The sequence below is a fragment of the Mastacembelus armatus genome, chromosome 1, assembly GCF_900324485.2.
Source record: "Mastacembelus armatus chromosome 1, fMasArm1.2, whole genome shotgun sequence".
Taxonomy (NCBI): domain Eukaryota; kingdom Metazoa; phylum Chordata; class Actinopteri; order Synbranchiformes; family Mastacembelidae; genus Mastacembelus; species Mastacembelus armatus.
The window spans coordinates 21,079,726-21,098,296 of record NC_046633.1 but is presented as its reverse complement, the minus strand read 5'-3'; the positions used below and the strand labels follow the sequence as shown (position 1 = coordinate 21,098,296).

Sequence of the window (18,571 nt, the reverse complement as noted above, 5' to 3'; positions counted from 1 at the left end):
ATTCAGGACTAACCGGGTCATGGACGGCTTCGTGTAGCGGAGTGTTATCGCGGATTCCGGGTTGCGAGCTTTGCAGCAGAGCGGACCTCGCAGTGCGACTCCAGGCGGCTCTGAAGGAAACCATATCTGGTCAAAGTATTCGTTGCTGTCACCCTGCTGGACCGGCCGGCTATAAATAGCCCTGGAGGAGGTACGGAAATAAATGCAAAAATTATACAGCAGGCAGTAAAACAGACAAATTAGTGAAGATCACATATCTGGGTTCAAATACTGAGCAGGGCAGCGGTTTTAAAATCACTTGGAAAAAAAGAAGTTTCTATGGGGCGTTGAGAATAAAGGAGCTTTTCTGGTGGGGGAATGAGAAGTAGTTTTATTTTTTTTATTTCGCATCAGTTTTATTTCAGGGTTTTCCTTCCAGACTGCGCTTGTTTTATTGGATGTGGTAGGATGTGTAACTAATGCAGACACCGCAACGCCTGACACCAAGATCCTGCACAGATACGGCTCTAATAAAGGCTGCAGGACCAATTTACAGGTCTTTGAAAGAAATGGGTGAAATTTTATGCTGTGACAAATCCGAACCAGCGATCAGAATTAGGAACTAAATGAGTTTAATGTTCATTTTCAGATCTAACCAAAGATAGAGTTCATTTGATTTCACACAGCCAAGACGAATCTGGCCACTAAAGTTACCAAAGTTTGTGTTAAGACTTATGCATCACCACCTTCAGTCAGCAAGTGCTATGAGATGCAGCAGTTGTCTATCAACATGCTGTCTCTGTTCATCTTTGACCTCACCATATTTCACACTAGCCCTAGACTAGGACTTGTAACCTCTATAGATTAGGGTGTTATTTTTTCCCTTTAGCTTGGTTTAACACAGCCATGCATGTTTACTTCACTGTGCTGAGCCTGAGAATAAACAGCCACTTTGGTCATTTTTTTCTTGCTTTTCTCCATCTTGGTTATTATCTCTTTGGTTCATGTGTTTTACTACACCTGAGCCATGGATGAATCATTTCATGTGTCTCTTCTTTATCCCTGGGGTTAAAAGTGTCTCCTATCATCAGCTGACCTGAAGCAACACTCTGAGTAGTGAAGTGACACTTTATACAAACAGGTTGACCTCTGCAGAATTTACATATGGCCTGACCTCAGGTACAAGGCAGCAAGTGAGTGAGCTGCCAGGCCCTTCATTATACTGATCCTGATACACGACTCCACGCTGGTCCCAGAAGTTAACTAATGGGCTTAGTGTCCTCAGCAATATGGACAGCTTAATTTCAGCTTCAAGAAAACATTGGTTAAATGACAGAATGACTTTGTCTTGGCTTTCATGTTTACATCTTTACATATAATGTAAAATATATGGTAATAACCTGATATGAAAAAGACTATGCATAGTGCACCAATTGGGTTAAGTAACCCTCGATGCATTGTTTCATTGCTAAAATTAAATCTACCAAGTACCGTAAGTGGACACCCTCATTACTGTGACAGCAGAAAACACACACTGTCCTGTAGAGCTATCTGCCACATGCAGCAGACAGGAGAGGAGGACAGCTGCCTCTCAGCTGTGTTTTTACTGGGTCATTTCAGAGACCTGTGCAGTTCGAATGACCACGATCTTGCAAAAACATTTCTGACACCATAACAATTTCTCTATAAAGCTCTAATTCCCACACCGCAGAAGAGAAACAGCACTGGATATGTTGAAGTAGTTGGTAAATGCACTAATCTTCATAGCATATTGTAGTTATTTTTTGTTCCCAGGAGACGTACCATTGTAAAACTACCAGTGCAGCATCTAGTTAGAACTCAGATTAGCAATTTAAGCAATTTTGCAATTTCTTTGTTATTTTTAAAAGCTAGAAGGATCTGGAGTTTTTCATGTCTTTATGTTATTATTCATATCTGAACCTCTAAATCAGTTACTCACTAATGTATAAATGATAGCATAAGACTACCTAGTTTACACTCCTATGTTTAGTGACTTTGACAATAGATTAGAAATGTCAGCATTAAATATTGGACTAAATAAAACACACACTACTTACATTTTATTATGCAGTGTAAACTAAGTATTAGGCACAGCAGTGAGGTGGTTAGTGCTTTTGCCTCACAGCACAAATGTTCTGGGTTTGAATTCCCTGCAACCATGTGGTCTCTCTGTGTGGAGTTTACATGTCCTGCCTGTATCTGTGTGGGTTTTCTCCATGTACTCCAGCTTCCTGTCACAGTTCAAAGACATGCAGGTTGGGGTTAGGCTGATTGTTGCACATAGCGTTGAGCCTGAAAGGATAAGTGTGCTCTCACCATGTTTTATGCACTGACTTATTTGTTTGAGGCTTTACAGAGATATGTGTGTATTCATGGCAGCTTCACCAGGGTTTAAAAGCACACTGAAAGATTTAGAAGGAAAGTGCATTTGAAGCAGGTCATAGTACTTTACTCTGCAAGAGTAGCTGCGTGTTATTCTTGTTCAGAACTGATCATTGTGTGTGTGTGTGTGTTTTTTATTTTACTGTAAAAAAGATTGCTAATTACCACCAGTTTCAAGGTTTTACACACACATGTGACCTGATTAATGATCCTGTATACTTATTGGCCTGAGGACTTGACAGGTCTGGGTTAGAGGGCAAAGATCAAGTCAAGTGTTTTTGACTTTTACAAGGTACATTCAGACTCAAGTGAACTCATGTTGTTTTTCATTTCTGCACCAGTGATGTCCTCCAATGAAGTAGAAGTTGCTGAAATCTTATAAATACAGGCATGGATCTGTTTGATATCATCAGAGCAGGTCAGCCAGCATCTTCCAGCAGTCTTGTAGTGTTATTTGGAGTTCAGCCCAGTTCTTCATCTTTGGTTTTGGAAACTTGTCTTGTCATGGAGCTTAGAGAAAGCAGAGCAAAAGAGTGGCATGCTTGACCCTACCTTTTAAGAGGTTAGCCAAAACACATTTGCTGACATACTTAAGATCAAAAAGAAAAATTTGTGCGATCATCTGTTCTCATTGACTACAGAAGTGTTTGCACTTCAGTGGTTTTTAAGTCCCATCTAAACTTTCTGTGTCTAGTTTGAGTTCATCCTTGGCTGATGCTCAGTAGAGTTATTATCAGTGCTATCATGTGCAGAGCTATCAGCAGCAGCTCACACCACAATTCAAACCATGATCCAGAGTTTTAAGAAACCCGGGCTTAGAGACAGCATACTGTTTATTCCGAGCGTTTGGTGCCGTGACCTACAAAGGTCTGCTACAGCTCGTCCATCATTAGTCATCTGGTCCCACAGCCAAGACTCTGTCCTGCCATGCAGAGAAATGGAGAGCCTCACCACCAGCTCAGAAACAAAGCATGAGAAAAAAAAAAACTTTCCAGGAAAGTTATTTGATGTTTCCAGGGCCAACTTCTATTTTTCTGCAGAGTGTTTGAAAAGCAGAGCTGTACTTCTGTGACTGTTTAATGGCAGAAAGGTCAGGATATAATACTGGGAGAAAATGGAGCATTAGTTTAGACACACAACATGACAATGAACAGCTGGTTATATTCTTGGAAAATGAAAGAAAATTCTAATTTCTGTAGCAGACCACACATCTGGACCTGAACTTATACTTTGTTGATATGTACAGCAATGGTAGGTTATCTTCTGTAGGTACCTAATTATTTTTTTTAAGTGGCATCTGATGGTTTTTTTTTCATGCCATCAAGTGTATTACTGTGCACAGAGGATTCAGCAGCCCTTGTGTAGGCTTTGATATCCCTTTTCAAGGTGAGTGTTAGAAAAGTATCAGAGAAGCGACACAATTCTCTCACTTGCACAATTTGTCTTGTGAGGTTTCCAGCAGCAGATGTTTCACTTTGATGAACTGGTGGATCTATTGCTTCCTAATTCTGAGAGTTATTAATCCCTCTCTACGCTGTGTTTCTGCCTCCTCCAGGTCCCTCTCTTTCCCAGGAGCGTAGCAGCCACTTGGCTGCCTTCCCTGTTAATTCACCACCAAACTAGGGGTCACTGAGGTGTGTGCATCAGGTTATAATGGTACACAGCAGCATTGTTAGTGTATATCTACCTATTTTTCTTTTGGTATTCCACTGTTAAAGGCAGTTTTGCTTTTGCTTTAATCTTTCAAATGCCCTGCTATTTCACAATTCACTTTATTTCTCTTTTTGTGGTTGTCTCCATCCACAGGTATAGTTTTTTTCTCAAACCCAAGAGTCTTCCAGGCTCCTGATTGCCTCAAGTTGTTTTGATTTTCTGTGTGGAGGGCTTATTGAGGTGAGGGAACCTTTTGAATGACTCCTAAATCCATTTGTGTTGTTGTATAGGATAAACTGAATGTCAAGTCTCAGATATCTAACAAATCTAAACATGACATAGACAATACAAGAGATAATGACAGAAGCAAACGCTTAATTTAATTGCTTGCTATAACACCTGAAGTAATTTAAAGTACAAGAAATTTAAACGTAAGATCAGTGTTTTAACATATTGTAAAATCAAACTGTTATTACCAGAATTCATTGTTTGTGTATTGGTTTATTTATTTCAGAGATTAAAGGCATTTTTACCTTTTTTAAATTGTTATTTATATCATCTAATCCCCTCAACGTGAAAATTCAGCCAAGTGGTTATGTTTTTGCGTTTCACCTCGTCTTCATGAACGTGTGTTTTACCGTGAAGTAACATTATCCGTATTTCCAGGTTTTCTGTCATCATGTCGGTGTTGAAGAAGGAGATGGAGAAATACCGGGATATAGATGAGGACGAGCTGCTGAAGAAACTCACAGAGGAAGAGCTGCAGCGGTTAGAGGATGAATTAGAGGAGCTGGATCCCGACGTAAGTTTATAATATAACATCCATAAGATGCTGTTCTTGTCACTGTGTTGGCGTCAGCGAAGAGTTATGGGGTCATACAGGTTTGACTCAGTCCCCTAATACAGTAGTGTAGCTGTTAGCTGTTTTCAGCAGCAAAAACTAAAACATAACATGAAAAAAAAACAGAATATTAACATAAAAGAGAATAGAAAAGTGTAATGGAATATATTACATTATACATTGGTAGTTAGAGCTACTTTTTTTCCATTGAATATTTTGTTGATCAGCAGTTTTTATAAAAAGTTATAAACTTTTTCAAAGTAAGAGAGAGGAAGTGTAGGAAAAGCATGGGTAATTAGGCTGAAATGAAGCTGAGCTGTCAATAGATTTTTAAATAACACTGCTTTAAATTAGACTGATTTTATTGTTTAGTCACCTTAATCTTTATTATGTACATTATGTCTCTCTTTGTGTTGAGCGCAGTCTATATGTCTATATGTGTTAACCATGCTACAGTAGGTACAGTACACCAGTTACTCTTGTGTTGAGGTTCTTTTGCTTTTCGGGATGTGTTTATTTTTCCATCATGCATCATGGGTTGAGGTGGTGACAGCAGCTGTAATAGCTTTCTGATAAATGTCTAAATATTCATAAAGAGACTGGCGGGGATCCCCCACCCCCATGCCAAGAGGATGACTAGAAGGGTATAAAGAGTAGAACTGTACATGTGCATGAATGTGTGTATGTGTTAGAGAGGCTGATGTGACCGCAGGGACTCCATGACGTAAGCTGAAGAAACAGTGAGAAGCAGTGTGTGTGTGTGTGTGCGTTATCTTGTTTGTGCCTGTTTGTGAGTGTAACAACAGTAAAGTGCCCCTTTGCTTTGCAGTACATTGTAACCTTCCCACATCACTTCCAGTAAGCCACTGAAAAAGCCCCGTCATGTTGGGAAAATAAAAACATCTGCCAGCTGTACCGTGACTGTACAGAAGTAAATCTGTCAGTCATCTAGGGAACATTTTGTGTTTATAGTACACACAGTACTATGCCATGGTCGTATACTGCAGCTGGATTTTGGTCACATCCTATTACACTGAACTCTTATACATTTAGACCAATCAGCTTTTTAAGGTCATAGTTTGTCAATGTTTTGTTTACAACTTAGTTTCTACGGTGAAAATCACCTCTTGCAGCCTTGAAAAGAAGGTTTGGTCACATTTTACCTGAATGTATTGAGATGGATAGACCAGTGTGAAGTACAGTTAAAGGGGACAGGGGATGTTGGTAAAAATAACATGCTGAGACTGAGTCTAAGAGGCCTGTTATCTACAGCTGATATGTAACTGTGTGACATAAAAAGCTTGACACATATGGCATGATATATTCTTGTCTTAACTATAAATACCACTGTGGATTATGGACTTCGTCTGGAAGTGCTGAATGAGAAAGTGACTGAAGTTATTTAGTTTTTTTTTCTAAGACAATAATAATACTGTGTAAATTTGGTGTTTTTAAAAATGGTTTGCTGCCTTGGAGCTGTTGTTCTATGGAGGCTGCAGATTAAAGAAGATAGTTTGAAGTCAGATAAGAGACAGAGAGAGACGCAAAGAGAGTGAGTGAGACAGAGAGAGGCCTCGTAAGTGCTGAGAAGACAGATAAGATATGAATCTATAAGTAGCACTCCAAAGACCTGGGTTGTCTTGTTTCTGTATTGGGTTGGAATAGAGATAGGAGCTTGTGAGAAACACTGTACAGTACCACCATCTTGAGTTTGTTCTTCATTGATGGTGCAAAATATTGCAGGACTGAATTACTATTAGAGAAGGAAAGGAGTGAGATGAGTTCGGAAAAAATGAACCTTCTTTCCAGTGCCTGGCCTTTAAAATATGAAAATTCCCATCCTCGTCTAGAATGCATTGTTGCCAGCTGGGCTGCGGCAAAAGGACCAGACTAAGAAAGCCCCAACAGGGACGTTTCAGAGAGATAACCTCCTGGCCCATCTGGAGAAACAAGCCAAAGAGCATCCTGACAGAGAAGACCTGGTACCCTTCACAGGGGAGAAGAGAGGTAGGGACGTGTTTTCTTAAGATCAGCCCACATAGATGAAAAGCTTCTGTCTGATTTTCATCAAGTGATTGGACGGCACAGACATATGACGTTAACACTATTTGGTTTCTCCATGTTTTGGTGTCAGCTGAAGAGTGGATGGTCTCCAGTATATTAGCTGTATTGGAAAGAAATCTAAAGTGATAAAAAAAAAACACTAATAATGGAGCAGATTCTGATTAACCCTCAAATAAATCCTGTCTTAAATTAAGCCACAAACCTAAGCAAGGTGTCTCAGTAAGCCTTAAATACTGAGGCCTGCCTTGGAAATTTCAAGTGCAAGGATTTTTTATTTTATTTTATTCCGTTCAGGATAATTGGTGCCATGAGACCAAGTCTGGTCAGGCCTGTATGTAAACCAGCATCAGTCTAGTGTGGACACAGATATGTGATGGATAGTGAGAGATACCAGACACCTCTATCTAAAACTCAAGAAGGTTTTCTCTGCTCTCTGTTTTTCTCTTCTCATGGTCTTTTTTCAAGTTCCATGGCCATATTGACCTTATCTTGTTTATTTAAAGACCTGATAGATTTCAATTTCATTTCACAGACCAGCAGAGAAACTACTGGTGTTGAAGGTGAATAACTAACAGTTTCTCATCCCTCACTAACCACAGTTGAGGGGCCACTGAACAAGACATTTAACTTCCAGTTCTTGTGGAATTGCCAGTTCACTGGAAACCAGATCATATAAGCAGAGTTCGGCAGTAGCAGTTTCTGCCTTCTCTTCAAAGCTTTTTGGTCATTTGCAGCCACTCTGTGTTTTCTATTTACTGCTCCGCTCATGCAGAGACAAAGCCCACCACAGGGTGACTCTTTGTAGGACATAAAGCAGGTTGATTTTTTACTTATCAGTACTCTTAAGCGCGCTAAACAAAATGAAATTAATTGAACTGAAAGGGAAGTCATCTGCTCTCCAGCCAAACTCACCACCTGTGTATAAATGGGCATCAGAAAACGTCTGGTTGAAACTTGAGGAGATGACCATGCACACATACACACAAACCTAGTAGACCTATCAGAAAAATACACATCTCAGGGTCTTAGTGACAACAGCGCGTGGTCAGATATGAAGGGACAGTCAGTTTTGATTACATCTGTTCTGGACTGAATATGACAAACTGTCCCCATGTGGACCTATACCTGTGGCTCTATCCAGCTTATACCTGTGCAATCTATTTAGCATTTTTGGGTGAAAAGACCTGGGTGAGCAGGGGGACCTTGAATTCACAAAAGCAATGCAAGTTGTCTAGCAAATACATTACAATTGTGCAAAGTGTCACTAGCTGGGATTTAATGCTAGTCATCATAAAAGCAGTACTTGTACTACAAATGCAATCTTATGCAGTTTATGTACTACATATTAAATCTGTCTGCTCATGCTGTAGGGAAGGCCTGGGTGCCTAAAAAGATTGTGGACCCCATGATAGAGAGTGTGACTCTGGAACCAGAGCTAGAAGAAGCCCTGGCTAGTGCTACTGATGCTGAACTGTGTGATATTGCAGGTAAGACACACACCTAAGCCTTCACACATCTCATCACAGATACACAGGACTTGATTTTAGTTTTGCTCAGTTTTTACCAGACTATTGCACTGCTGATATTTTTTTTTATCTGATTTTGATACATTTTTAATATTAAATAAAATAACGCTTGTTTTTTAAATAAAAACTTTAAATAAACACATCCAAATGCATGCATGGAATACTGCATGATATTCATAATCTTGATTATTACTATTAAATATACTAAAAAGTGTTCATCATTGCATTAGTCAGTGTAAACACCATCTTACCAGTAACTAGCGCTAATGAATAAACTTCATTCTAACTCCTCTCCCTCTCCTCTAGCTGTCCCTCCATCTTTCCCTCCACCCTTCCCCTTCATCTCACCATCAGTCCTACCATCCCTGCTGGATCACTATGTTCACTAGCTGAACACTATCCAGGGTATCTGTAGACTGCACACAGTGCTTGCATGGAAGGATTCTGACCCTCTGTCATGTTCGTGTTGTCAGCTTGTGAAAAACAGACATTTATCACAACCATGTGACTCCACTCAGAGCCAGACAGACCTCTGTTATTGTATATGCATTACACATGAGTACCACAGAGTGCATGGCAATGTCATTACTGTGGCAAATATCTTGCTGCATGTACAAACTTCCAGTGTATTGCCATAATTTGTCTATGACTGACAACACATGTATTGAAACACTGTATACAATGAAGGTATAAATGTGGAGAGCTCATTTACTCCTCAATCATATTTAATAAAATATCACAACCTAATTTAGATTTTTTTTTTCAAATCATGGAAATGATAAATAACAGGTTTGAAGTCAATAAAATGCAAATACTGATATTTTCTTAACCACCATTTAAGTCTCCATAGTGCATTACTGCTTTTATTAGCATGGCAGAAATTGATCATCACGTTGATTGTTCCACAAAATTGTGTCTTGGAACATAAATTGAAAAGGAGAGTAATTTTAGGAGCACAACAAGTTCTTGCACAGAATAATGTCCCCCTTTCTACTAAGAACAGCCTGGTAGCTTGTGTTCCCTAACTGTTTATGTCTTTGCAAACACAGTCTGTTCTTATGCGCATGATCTCTCTGACATAAACACGGTGATAATTCTCTCTAAATTGGATCATTATTGCAGTGTCCTCAAGGAAGCTGCTGATAAAAAAACAAAATATATTTCAGATTCACTGTTGCCTGGATCTTGATGTGTGGTTTCACAGGTTGATAGCTTAACATCTGTGGCAGTTATGGTGTAGAAGGTATAAGAAGGAGTATCACATTCATACACATTTGGCCAGAAGAGGGTGCGATGTCAGCTGTGGACATGGGACAAGCTAGAACATGTTATGTTAATGCATCTGAAACCTCGCAGTATTTGATTGCTTCTTAAAACTGAGCTTTCAGGCTTGACTTGCTTATGAGTCTGCAAGTACTTTTGTGCCATCTGTATTAGCATGGTGGACCACCATATGGCTGCATCCCTCTTTGTTTTCTGACCCTCCATTTATTGCTTCATTCTTTCCATCCTCATTCTGTCTTCTTGTTGTCTTCCAGCCATCCTGGGTATGCACACCCTGATGAGTAACCAGCAGTACTATGAAGCTCTAGCCAGCAGCACTATAGTCAATAAGCAAGGCCTCAACAGTACGTGAAACACACACATGCACACATTAATCAAAACGTACTACTGGATATGTTACTGGAGCCATTATTTCGAGAAATCAGTTGCATGAGCTGTCTTCACTTTATTTGGTGCATGGATTTTCAAGAAAGGAGTAAAAGGACTATGAAATACAACAGACTGCTCAAGTAGTTTGAAGCAAATATCATCTCATTTAAGAAAAATGTTGAAACGAGTTGGCTTGGAGTCAGATGAAATGATCTCATGTTGGCAGTATCTGGGTTTATTTTACTAAAGATAATAAGCTCAGTCTTTTTGTACATCATCCAAACACAAATCTAGCTAAACACATTAAAAGAGCAGTATGCATATACAATTGCTAAGCGCATGGGTAGATATAAAACACATTACAGCAGTACATTATAGCTCCTCCAAAAATATCATATGATGTTTACCCTTGTTCTTATACTGTAGTATAAAAAAATCTTCTGATGCTAATTTTATCCATCTATCACACATGGACACACGTTAATAAGCCATTGTTTATCTGGTATGTTGGCACCTTCCATAAAGTCTCTTCAAGCTCTAAACAGAGATGAGACAAAGTAGATCACTTCCTTATATGAGTGTTGCTCATTAAGGGACCCAACTACTAATCCATGGGTCATTTTCATGTTTGCACCATGAATCTTTTTTGTTGTTGTTTAAATACTGTTAGAGACAATGAATGTGTATCTGTATTAAAGAAGCCAACAATGGGATCTCATCCTTTTTGCCCAAACTCACACTGCACTGAAGGGACATTCATCTAATATTGTACGCTGTAAATTTGATTTCATTTACACATTTACTGAAAAATGCCCAAGAAGTTGATCCAAAATCTTACCTTATTAAATCTCAGATGGACTTTCCTGTGGGTGCATGAAATGTGAATAATACAAATGAAATTATATATGAAATGGTATACTTTTTAAAATGGTGATCATAGGTGTCAGTCACATATACATGGGTTGTAGTAAATTGTCTAAAATTTGCAAAACCATGGTTTGGTTTATTGTTTTCCTTTTTGATGTTTTAAGTTAAATAATGAAATTCCCTGAGAAAGTTAACTTCTGAACCAGCAGAAGGCCCCATAATTAAAAATAATATTGAGTGTCACCTCTGACCTTCGTAAACAGTAGGGAATGCTTTTTTTTGTTTGGCCAGTACTGTAGGCAGATGTGTTAACGTCTTTCCAGATAATGCTGCTTAAATTGTTCAGTGAACGTAGATATAGAAATTGGCAGACTCCTAATGAACTCCTAATGAAGTAATATGAAGTGGGGAAAAGACTACTTGCATGTTTTAATGAGTGCTGTTCCCACAGTAAGACTTACTCAGATTAGACCTGATGAAGAAACGGTCCATCTCTCAACAGTCTCATGTTGTACATAAGTGTGTAAGTAATGCTGTTGTGTCCCAGGTGTGATCCAGTGCACCCAGTATAAACCAGTCCCTGATGAGGAGCCCAACTCCACTGATGTAGAGGAAACTCTGTTGAGAATGAAGAGGAATGACCCTGACCTGATTGAGGTCAACCTTAACAACATCAGGGTATGTGTGCGTGTGTGTGTGTGTGTGCGTGTGTGTGTGTGTGTGTGTGTGTGTGTGTGTGTGTGTGTGTGTGTGTGTGTGTGTGTGTGTGTGTGTGTGTGTGTGTGTGTGTGTGCGCGCGTGTGTGTGCGTGTGTCTGTGTGTGTAAAATTGGGTTTTCACAGACAGCTTGTTTTCAAGAAATAAACTTTTAAATTAAGTAATATATGCATGACTTTCCCCTTGGGGATTGATAAAGCTTATCATAATTATTATTTTGCAATATGAAATTCATTCAGAAAAAGCGATGCTTCAATGTATAAGTCGCATTTCTAATTATACTAATTCTAGTCTAAATTAGCCTATGAAGAACATAGGCTACACATAACAACAAGCAAAAGTGTATTATGATATTCACTCATCCATGTCAAGTAATGTTAAACAACTGTGCCAACATCAGGGGGAAGAAGAAGCCAGAAAACTACAAAAAGCATGACTTACAGTCTGGAAAATATGGTGCCACAGAATCTGAAAATAAAAAAGACAAACATTGAAATGAGTCTAAATTACTTTTTGCTTTTTTCCCCTTTGGATCTAAGAATAAACACTGTATGAGTGATATTTTGGTGTTGTGGTTTTCTATACACAGAACATCCCTATCCAGACTCTGAAGGCGTACGCTGAGGCCCTAATGAAGAACACTGTAGTGGAGAGGTTCAGTATTGTAGGAACCCGAAGCAATGATCCTGTAGCATTTGTAAGTCACAGGTGTCAATCCAGATCAACCAAATTAGACTCACCTTTTAGTTGATGATTTTAGTTGGTGTTGTGTCTAAAGATATTTAGATCTAATAAACAAGTCATAGAAATAAAGAGCAAAATGCTGTGTGTGTGTCCTCAGGCCCTGGCAGAGATGCTGAAGGTGAACACAACACTTAAAAGCCTGAACGTTGAATCCAACTTCATTACAGGCACAGGAATCCTGGCCCTCATAGAGTCACTGCAGAATAACACCACACTATTGGAGCTCAAGATAGACAACCAGGTACAGACAGACACACAAATCCCACCTACACAGGATATGCAGACTTGTTTACACATTACACGTTTACATGCACAAAAACGTGTGTGTGGGTATGTGTGTCAGGTAATGTACACTGACTGTCTTTGCCACTTCAGTCTAATGCTCCTAGATTGCGTTGTGATGTGTCATGTTGATGTTGTTGATGCTTAGCTGTATAACTTTGACTCACCACACACTGATTAGTTCAACATTTCAAATGATTCACAATGTTTTTCACCTCCTCTCCTGTGCTCCTTTGCCATTTGGCTACACTGATTGATTGAGTGAAAAGGTATCAAACTGACATTGAAAAAGCATGTTCCCTCCTGCCACTTCAAACTCTGTTGCAATGGAGATCACTGCTGTATTGTGTCTGTAGCAGCACTGGTGTTCAGTCTGCGGATGCCTCTTGTCTCTGTCTTTTTTTGTCTTGTCTTCCCCCTTAACATTTATATATATATTTCTCTGCAACTTTTAAGCCATCTCTACATCTATTCCTGTTATTCCACCTTCACCTTTCTCTTTAAACTCCAGAGCCAGCCGCTGGGCAACAAGGTAGAGATGGAGATAGCCAGCATGCTGGAGAAGAACACCACACTGTTGAAGTTTGGCTACCATTTTACCCAGCAGGGCCCACGCCTCCGAGGCTCCAATGCCATGATGAACAACAACGACCTGGGTGGGTTACAGACACACACATATACATGCATTTGATAAGGCAGGTACAGTGCTGAGTCTTGTATACCACTGCATGAACACACATAAGATGGTAACATTTCAAATACATACGGTATTTGATGATTAAGTCCCTTCACTCTGATTTCAGTTAGTTACATAAGTCCTACAGTACACAGTGTTTCTGTGGTATTTCATTTGGCAACGTTGGTTGTTATGTGTGTCAGTGCTGACGCTTTATCTTCACTATATCTCGTTTACTTTTACTTTAATCAGACCCTAATAGAAGCAATGAAGTGATATCATCAGCTTTTGACTCAGTAGTAGGGCCAGGAAGCCCCAGCCAATGAAAACAGTGCCTTCTTAAATTATGACATCAGCACTAAGAAAAGGCTGTTTGCATGAGATGGGACAAAATGAAATCAATGGAGGAGCTGTTTTTTCATCTCCATTATTCATGCTTGTAACTTTGTATAACAAACATCCAAAATGTGGCCTTAAAAATAGACTCAGTACCTCTCTAGACACAAAAGTTTAACCTTGTAAGATTCACAGGCATTATTACTTGATTGCATTAAATTGCATGAAATTTTATTTTATTCAAAGCCTTGACATAAGCCTTGAGTATGACAGGCAAAGATATAAGAGAGGGTGTGAGTGAAATCTCCTAACATCTGAGTTCAACAACATGTTTAGGTTTGGGGCTGTTTCAAATGGTCTCATGGTCTGTTTCTTTTGTGTCACAAACCATGTGAAGTTAAGTACATGTGTCATAATTTGTCCTTGCCTCATCATCTTTAAGCCCGAGTCGTCAGGTCAGAGACTGATGGCTCCTTCACCCTCACTCTGTCTGTCCCTGAGCTGGAGAGGGCCTTCGGGAAAAAGTTCAAGTCCAAGACTAAGTAAAGAAAAAAAAAAAACAGCTGAAACACAAACACAGCACCGTTTGACCGCTCAGCCTTGTCTTTCTTCTGCCAACCTCTCCTGGTTCTTTTCCAGACCGCTGCCACCTCCTGTCATAATCCTCTGAGAGTTTGTGTTGCTCCTCCACACCACCTCTCATCACTTTCCTTCTTTTTCTCTTCTAGTCATCGCTCGCTTGCAAAGGCCACTGACAGTGTCTACCAAATTTAGCTGTAGCTGCTCTACAGTGTCTACTACAGTAATACTGAAGAAGTAACACAAAGAAGTTTTAAGAATCACCATTTTTTTTTGCCAGGCTAAGACCTGAACAGTACTGAAGTCTGGAAGAGCCAAAACAGGAACTTATATTCATCCACTAAATTACAGAACATTAATTTTCCTCAGCACAAATAAAATCAAATTAAAGTAAACAAAGAAGATACTGCAGGTATAAATTAACCTGTACTTTTAAAAAATTGAATCAGAAGAAAAGATTATTCTCCCAAAATGGACACATTGATCTCAGGTCTGAATTCTGTCATATGCTTCTGTCATATGTTGTAATGAAATTCCCTTAAGCAAGACAGTGAGTCACCAACTGATTGACAGTATCTGCTGATGCTGTTTCAGCTTCTGAAGTCTGGTGGATGGGGTGAAACAGTCCCTTTTTGCCTGCTATAGAAGTTTTTGGCAGATTCTTTTGGCTGCAGAAACCTCCGAGGTCTGTTGTGTTTCCTACATCTCTTTCCAATTAATAAATCTGTGCTGCTGTTTAATCTTTGGCCATAATATCTACAGTGTCTTTTTCAGTGGCCCTTTAACACTTTGGATCTTTCTCTTCTCTTGATCTGGTATTTTTCTGTCATTTTTGCATTATCTGGAGGACGACTTCTCTGCTGAGCCTCTGTGCTCTCCTCTCACCTATAAACTGCTCGTATTCACAGCTGGATTACCAACTGGGCAAACCAGGCAACTGCCTTCCAGACCATGCACTGGTCTAGGGCTCTGAGTGATCAGGGCATCTCTGGACCAGACATGACAGACAAAATGACCACCACCACAGACTCAAAATGACTGCAAATAGATGCAAAATAGCTTCAGAGATGCTCAAAGTGACTACAAAGGAATGCAGAGCAATGACAACATGCAAAATGACCACAAATAGACTTAAGACCAAAAAATATTTCCTTTTTTTGCATCTCTTTTCAGTCTGAGGGTCCTATGCAGGGAAGAGTGTGAGTCTCATTACTGGGTCCCACAGGGGGTTAATCCAGCCCTGCTATCATATCAGCATCCTGTCTTTGTCTCCTGCCTCTTTTCAAGCTCTTGTTTTAGCTGTTGCTAAAGCCATTTACCTTTGCAGGCATGAGAAATTGTTTATCTTTAATCTTTCTGTCCTATTTTAAAAAATGTTCCTTCATTTGCCTCACTTCTTGCTTGATGTAAATGAATAAGCCAGACAAACTGTGCTCTGCTTCAGCTAAAGATTATTATGGTGTTAAATCTTTGTTCATTTTTTTTCTTTTTCCTTTCTTCTGCTTCTCCTCTCACCCTTGCACCTCTTTTCTCTGTATTGTTTGTTCTTTCTCTTCTTCCTGTGCCTTTCCATCTACAGTAAGAAAGAGAAGGCTTGAAGGAGGACCCATCTTCCCTAAATGTCGGACAAATGTGTAGAAACCAGCACTACCTTCAATTTCCTGTTCCCCTTTGACAACCATCGTCTTTCTGAAACCTGATCTTGTAAACCCTCTTCAGCCACGCACCCTGTAATGGCCTACCCAAAAGGCCATAATGTTTGCTTCAGTGTGGGGTTTGGAGAAAAAAAACCTTTTAATTTCTAGAGTCCTTTTTGTAGATATTAGAGGATCCAAAAGGATTGCACAGTAGTGTCCTTATGAGGTTTCAGTGCATGTAAAAGTGACATTGGTATGTTTTTTTGTTCTCTGCAGTTTGTATTTTGACTTGGGTTCTAGGCTTGGACAGCAATATCTGGAGCTCTGTGAATGAAGTAACCATGCAGCTTTGAATCCTTTAATATCTAATGAAGTGTCTAGATTCCTTAAGGGTTTTAAGGGTTTTCATTTTGAGTATGGACTCATTTAAAGAGTGACAGGCCACTTTAATCATTTGAATTCATTCTGATTAATATTATTGTGGTGTTATTGAGTTGTGCTGTTGTTACTGTTGTTCCCAACAGTTTCTGATGTTGCACCAATGTATTGTCAGCAAACTATACACTGAACCAATGTCCCCTTTAATTTGACAGACAGAAGAATATTAGATTCCGGCCTGGTTCTGAAAATCTGATGTAATAACCTTTTTTGTATTGGGACTGAACAATGTTTTAGTGACTCTAGGTCCTCAGACATTAAGCTATACAGATTCTACAGTAACTGACTGATTAATAAACCTGGCTACTGTGAGATTTGTCACTATACAGTATGTAGAAAGTATTTATTTGTGACAGACCTGGGAAAGAGCCAAAATCCATTGAAATACTTGACATAGCTTGGATTTATTGTGCTGGATAGTGTAATAACTGACGTGAAGTGTTTGCGAAGTAAATGATGTGAAGTAAAGGAAGTAAAAGAAAATGTTCACACTTATTGCATGTTATGTAGTATTTATAGTTGTGGTCTCGACAGGATTTATCCTGTTGAGCTGTGAATGACTTTTTCTGTGAGTGCACCATAACATATCTTATGAACAGCATCCTGTTATTTAGACAAAACTGTCTAAAACTATGAAAGTCAGACTTTAATTTTAACTCAAAAGAACCGACAAGTATTTCAATGGAGTTTTGCTTCACTTTCAACCAGATTTGGTTTGTTGATTGTTCTTTATTTACTGGAGCTAAAAAGTGTGCTTTAACATGAAATGGTTGGTACTGTTGACGCACTTGTTGACGTACTGTTTATCACAGTTTTCACATTAACACCTCAGTCCAGTTTTGGAATATTTCAGTAATGGATGATGCAGATTTAAAAAAAATACACAGGGAACTTTCAGTGTCTTTACAAATTATACAGGTTAAGTTTATTTAAATCAGGAAATTTTAACATAGTTTGAAAATGCCTCTTCAACATGTTTAGCTATGCCGCATCTTAAGTCAACCATTGAACATCTTACAGCATTTTATGACTTTATTACCCAGTCAGATTTGCAACTTAGCACAATGAGAAAACTTAGAGTTTGCTGCTATCTAACCAAGAATTAGAGCAAAAATTTTGCTTCTTCAGTAAAAATGAGACAAGAATGCCAGGGTCTAGCAGTTGTGGACTTGAAAGTAAAGTTGTTCCTACCATTCATGGTTTTTGGCATGAATAACTCCTTCCCAATACTGAGACTCAGAGATGAAAAATAAGTCAGCACAGGCCAGCACATTTAAGGGTTAGATAACCCATTTAATGTTAATTCATACAGTGTCACTGCTTTCCTACTTTCTCATCAGTGCAGTGGGTGTTGTGCAACAAATGTTAATTATGGATGTAAACATTTGTGAAACAATAAGTAACTGAATGCTCAAGAGGAAAAAGCTTCACCCTGCCATTCACAGTCCTTGTGTTTTTTGTTTTATTCTGTGTAGTGCTTTCTTATATTTTAGTGATTAATTCTATGTTTTGTTAGATAGTTCACCTTTTTTGGTTGAATTGTTTATGAAATAAAAGCTTGAAAGTAACATATATATTTGGTTGGATGTGTGGACTACAAAGACAACAGTGACTCTATGTGGCTAAATGGCAGAAATACAAGTTCAATTGGATAGTCAACCAATTTGTGTTGCCATCTACAGACCAACAATATTATGACACTTGTGTGTTGTAAAAGTGCTAATGAAATGAAAACTGCTACAATGCAATGCTCAAAAGTTTAGATTTTACTTTGAATGATTTCTATATTCCGATTTCAGCTGAGACCCTTCAATTCCTGAAAATCCATAATGATGTATAATAGTGTCAGGTGAAATATATATATATATATATATATATATATATATATATATATCTGTATACTGTACCTTTTATCTGCAGGTGTCTGACCAGGACACTATGTAACTTAAATGAAAGCCAAAATACAGAGAAAAAAACCCTAAAATATTCTCTATTTTAAAATGTGATGCACTGTGTTGTAAAAGATTGTTTTTCATTTGGCTTTGTGAGTAAGGGATTTTATTATAACAGCATTTTCTTTGCCCCAAGAGGTCTTCATGGCAGGCTCAATATTTCACGACTGTACACTTGCACTTACACTTACACATCTTCTCCATCCTTGAATGACAACTTCATG

At 38.8% G+C, this 18,571-nt stretch overlaps 1 protein-coding gene across 3 annotated transcripts; it reads left to right on the top strand.

Annotated features, from left to right (window-relative positions):
- The first annotated feature begins 53 nt into the window (after positions 1-53).
- tmod1 (tropomodulin 1) lies at positions 54-17,967 on the top strand. Of its 3 annotated transcripts, none has more exons than XM_026303687.2 (13): positions 54-190; positions 3,938-4,016; positions 4,189-4,275; positions 4,702-4,837; positions 6,727-6,883; positions 8,311-8,427; positions 10,005-10,094; positions 11,534-11,664; positions 12,293-12,400; positions 12,545-12,688; positions 13,241-13,385; positions 14,184-14,283; positions 15,900-17,967. In XM_026303687.2, the coding sequence occupies exons 4-13, from the start codon at positions 4,715-4,717 to the stop codon at positions 15,916-15,918; spliced, it is 1,134 nt and encodes a 377-aa protein (XP_026159472.1). In that variant the 5' UTR covers positions 54-190; positions 3,938-4,016; positions 4,189-4,275; positions 4,702-4,714; the 3' UTR covers positions 15,919-17,967. The 3 variants fall into 3 exon arrangements, with proteins under 3 accessions (XP_026159472.1, XP_026159474.1, XP_026159475.1); XM_026303689.2 differs by having other exon boundaries at positions 3,938-4,038; XM_026303690.2 differs by lacking the exon at positions 14,184-14,283.
- The last annotated feature ends 604 nt before the right edge of the window (positions 17,968-18,571 follow it).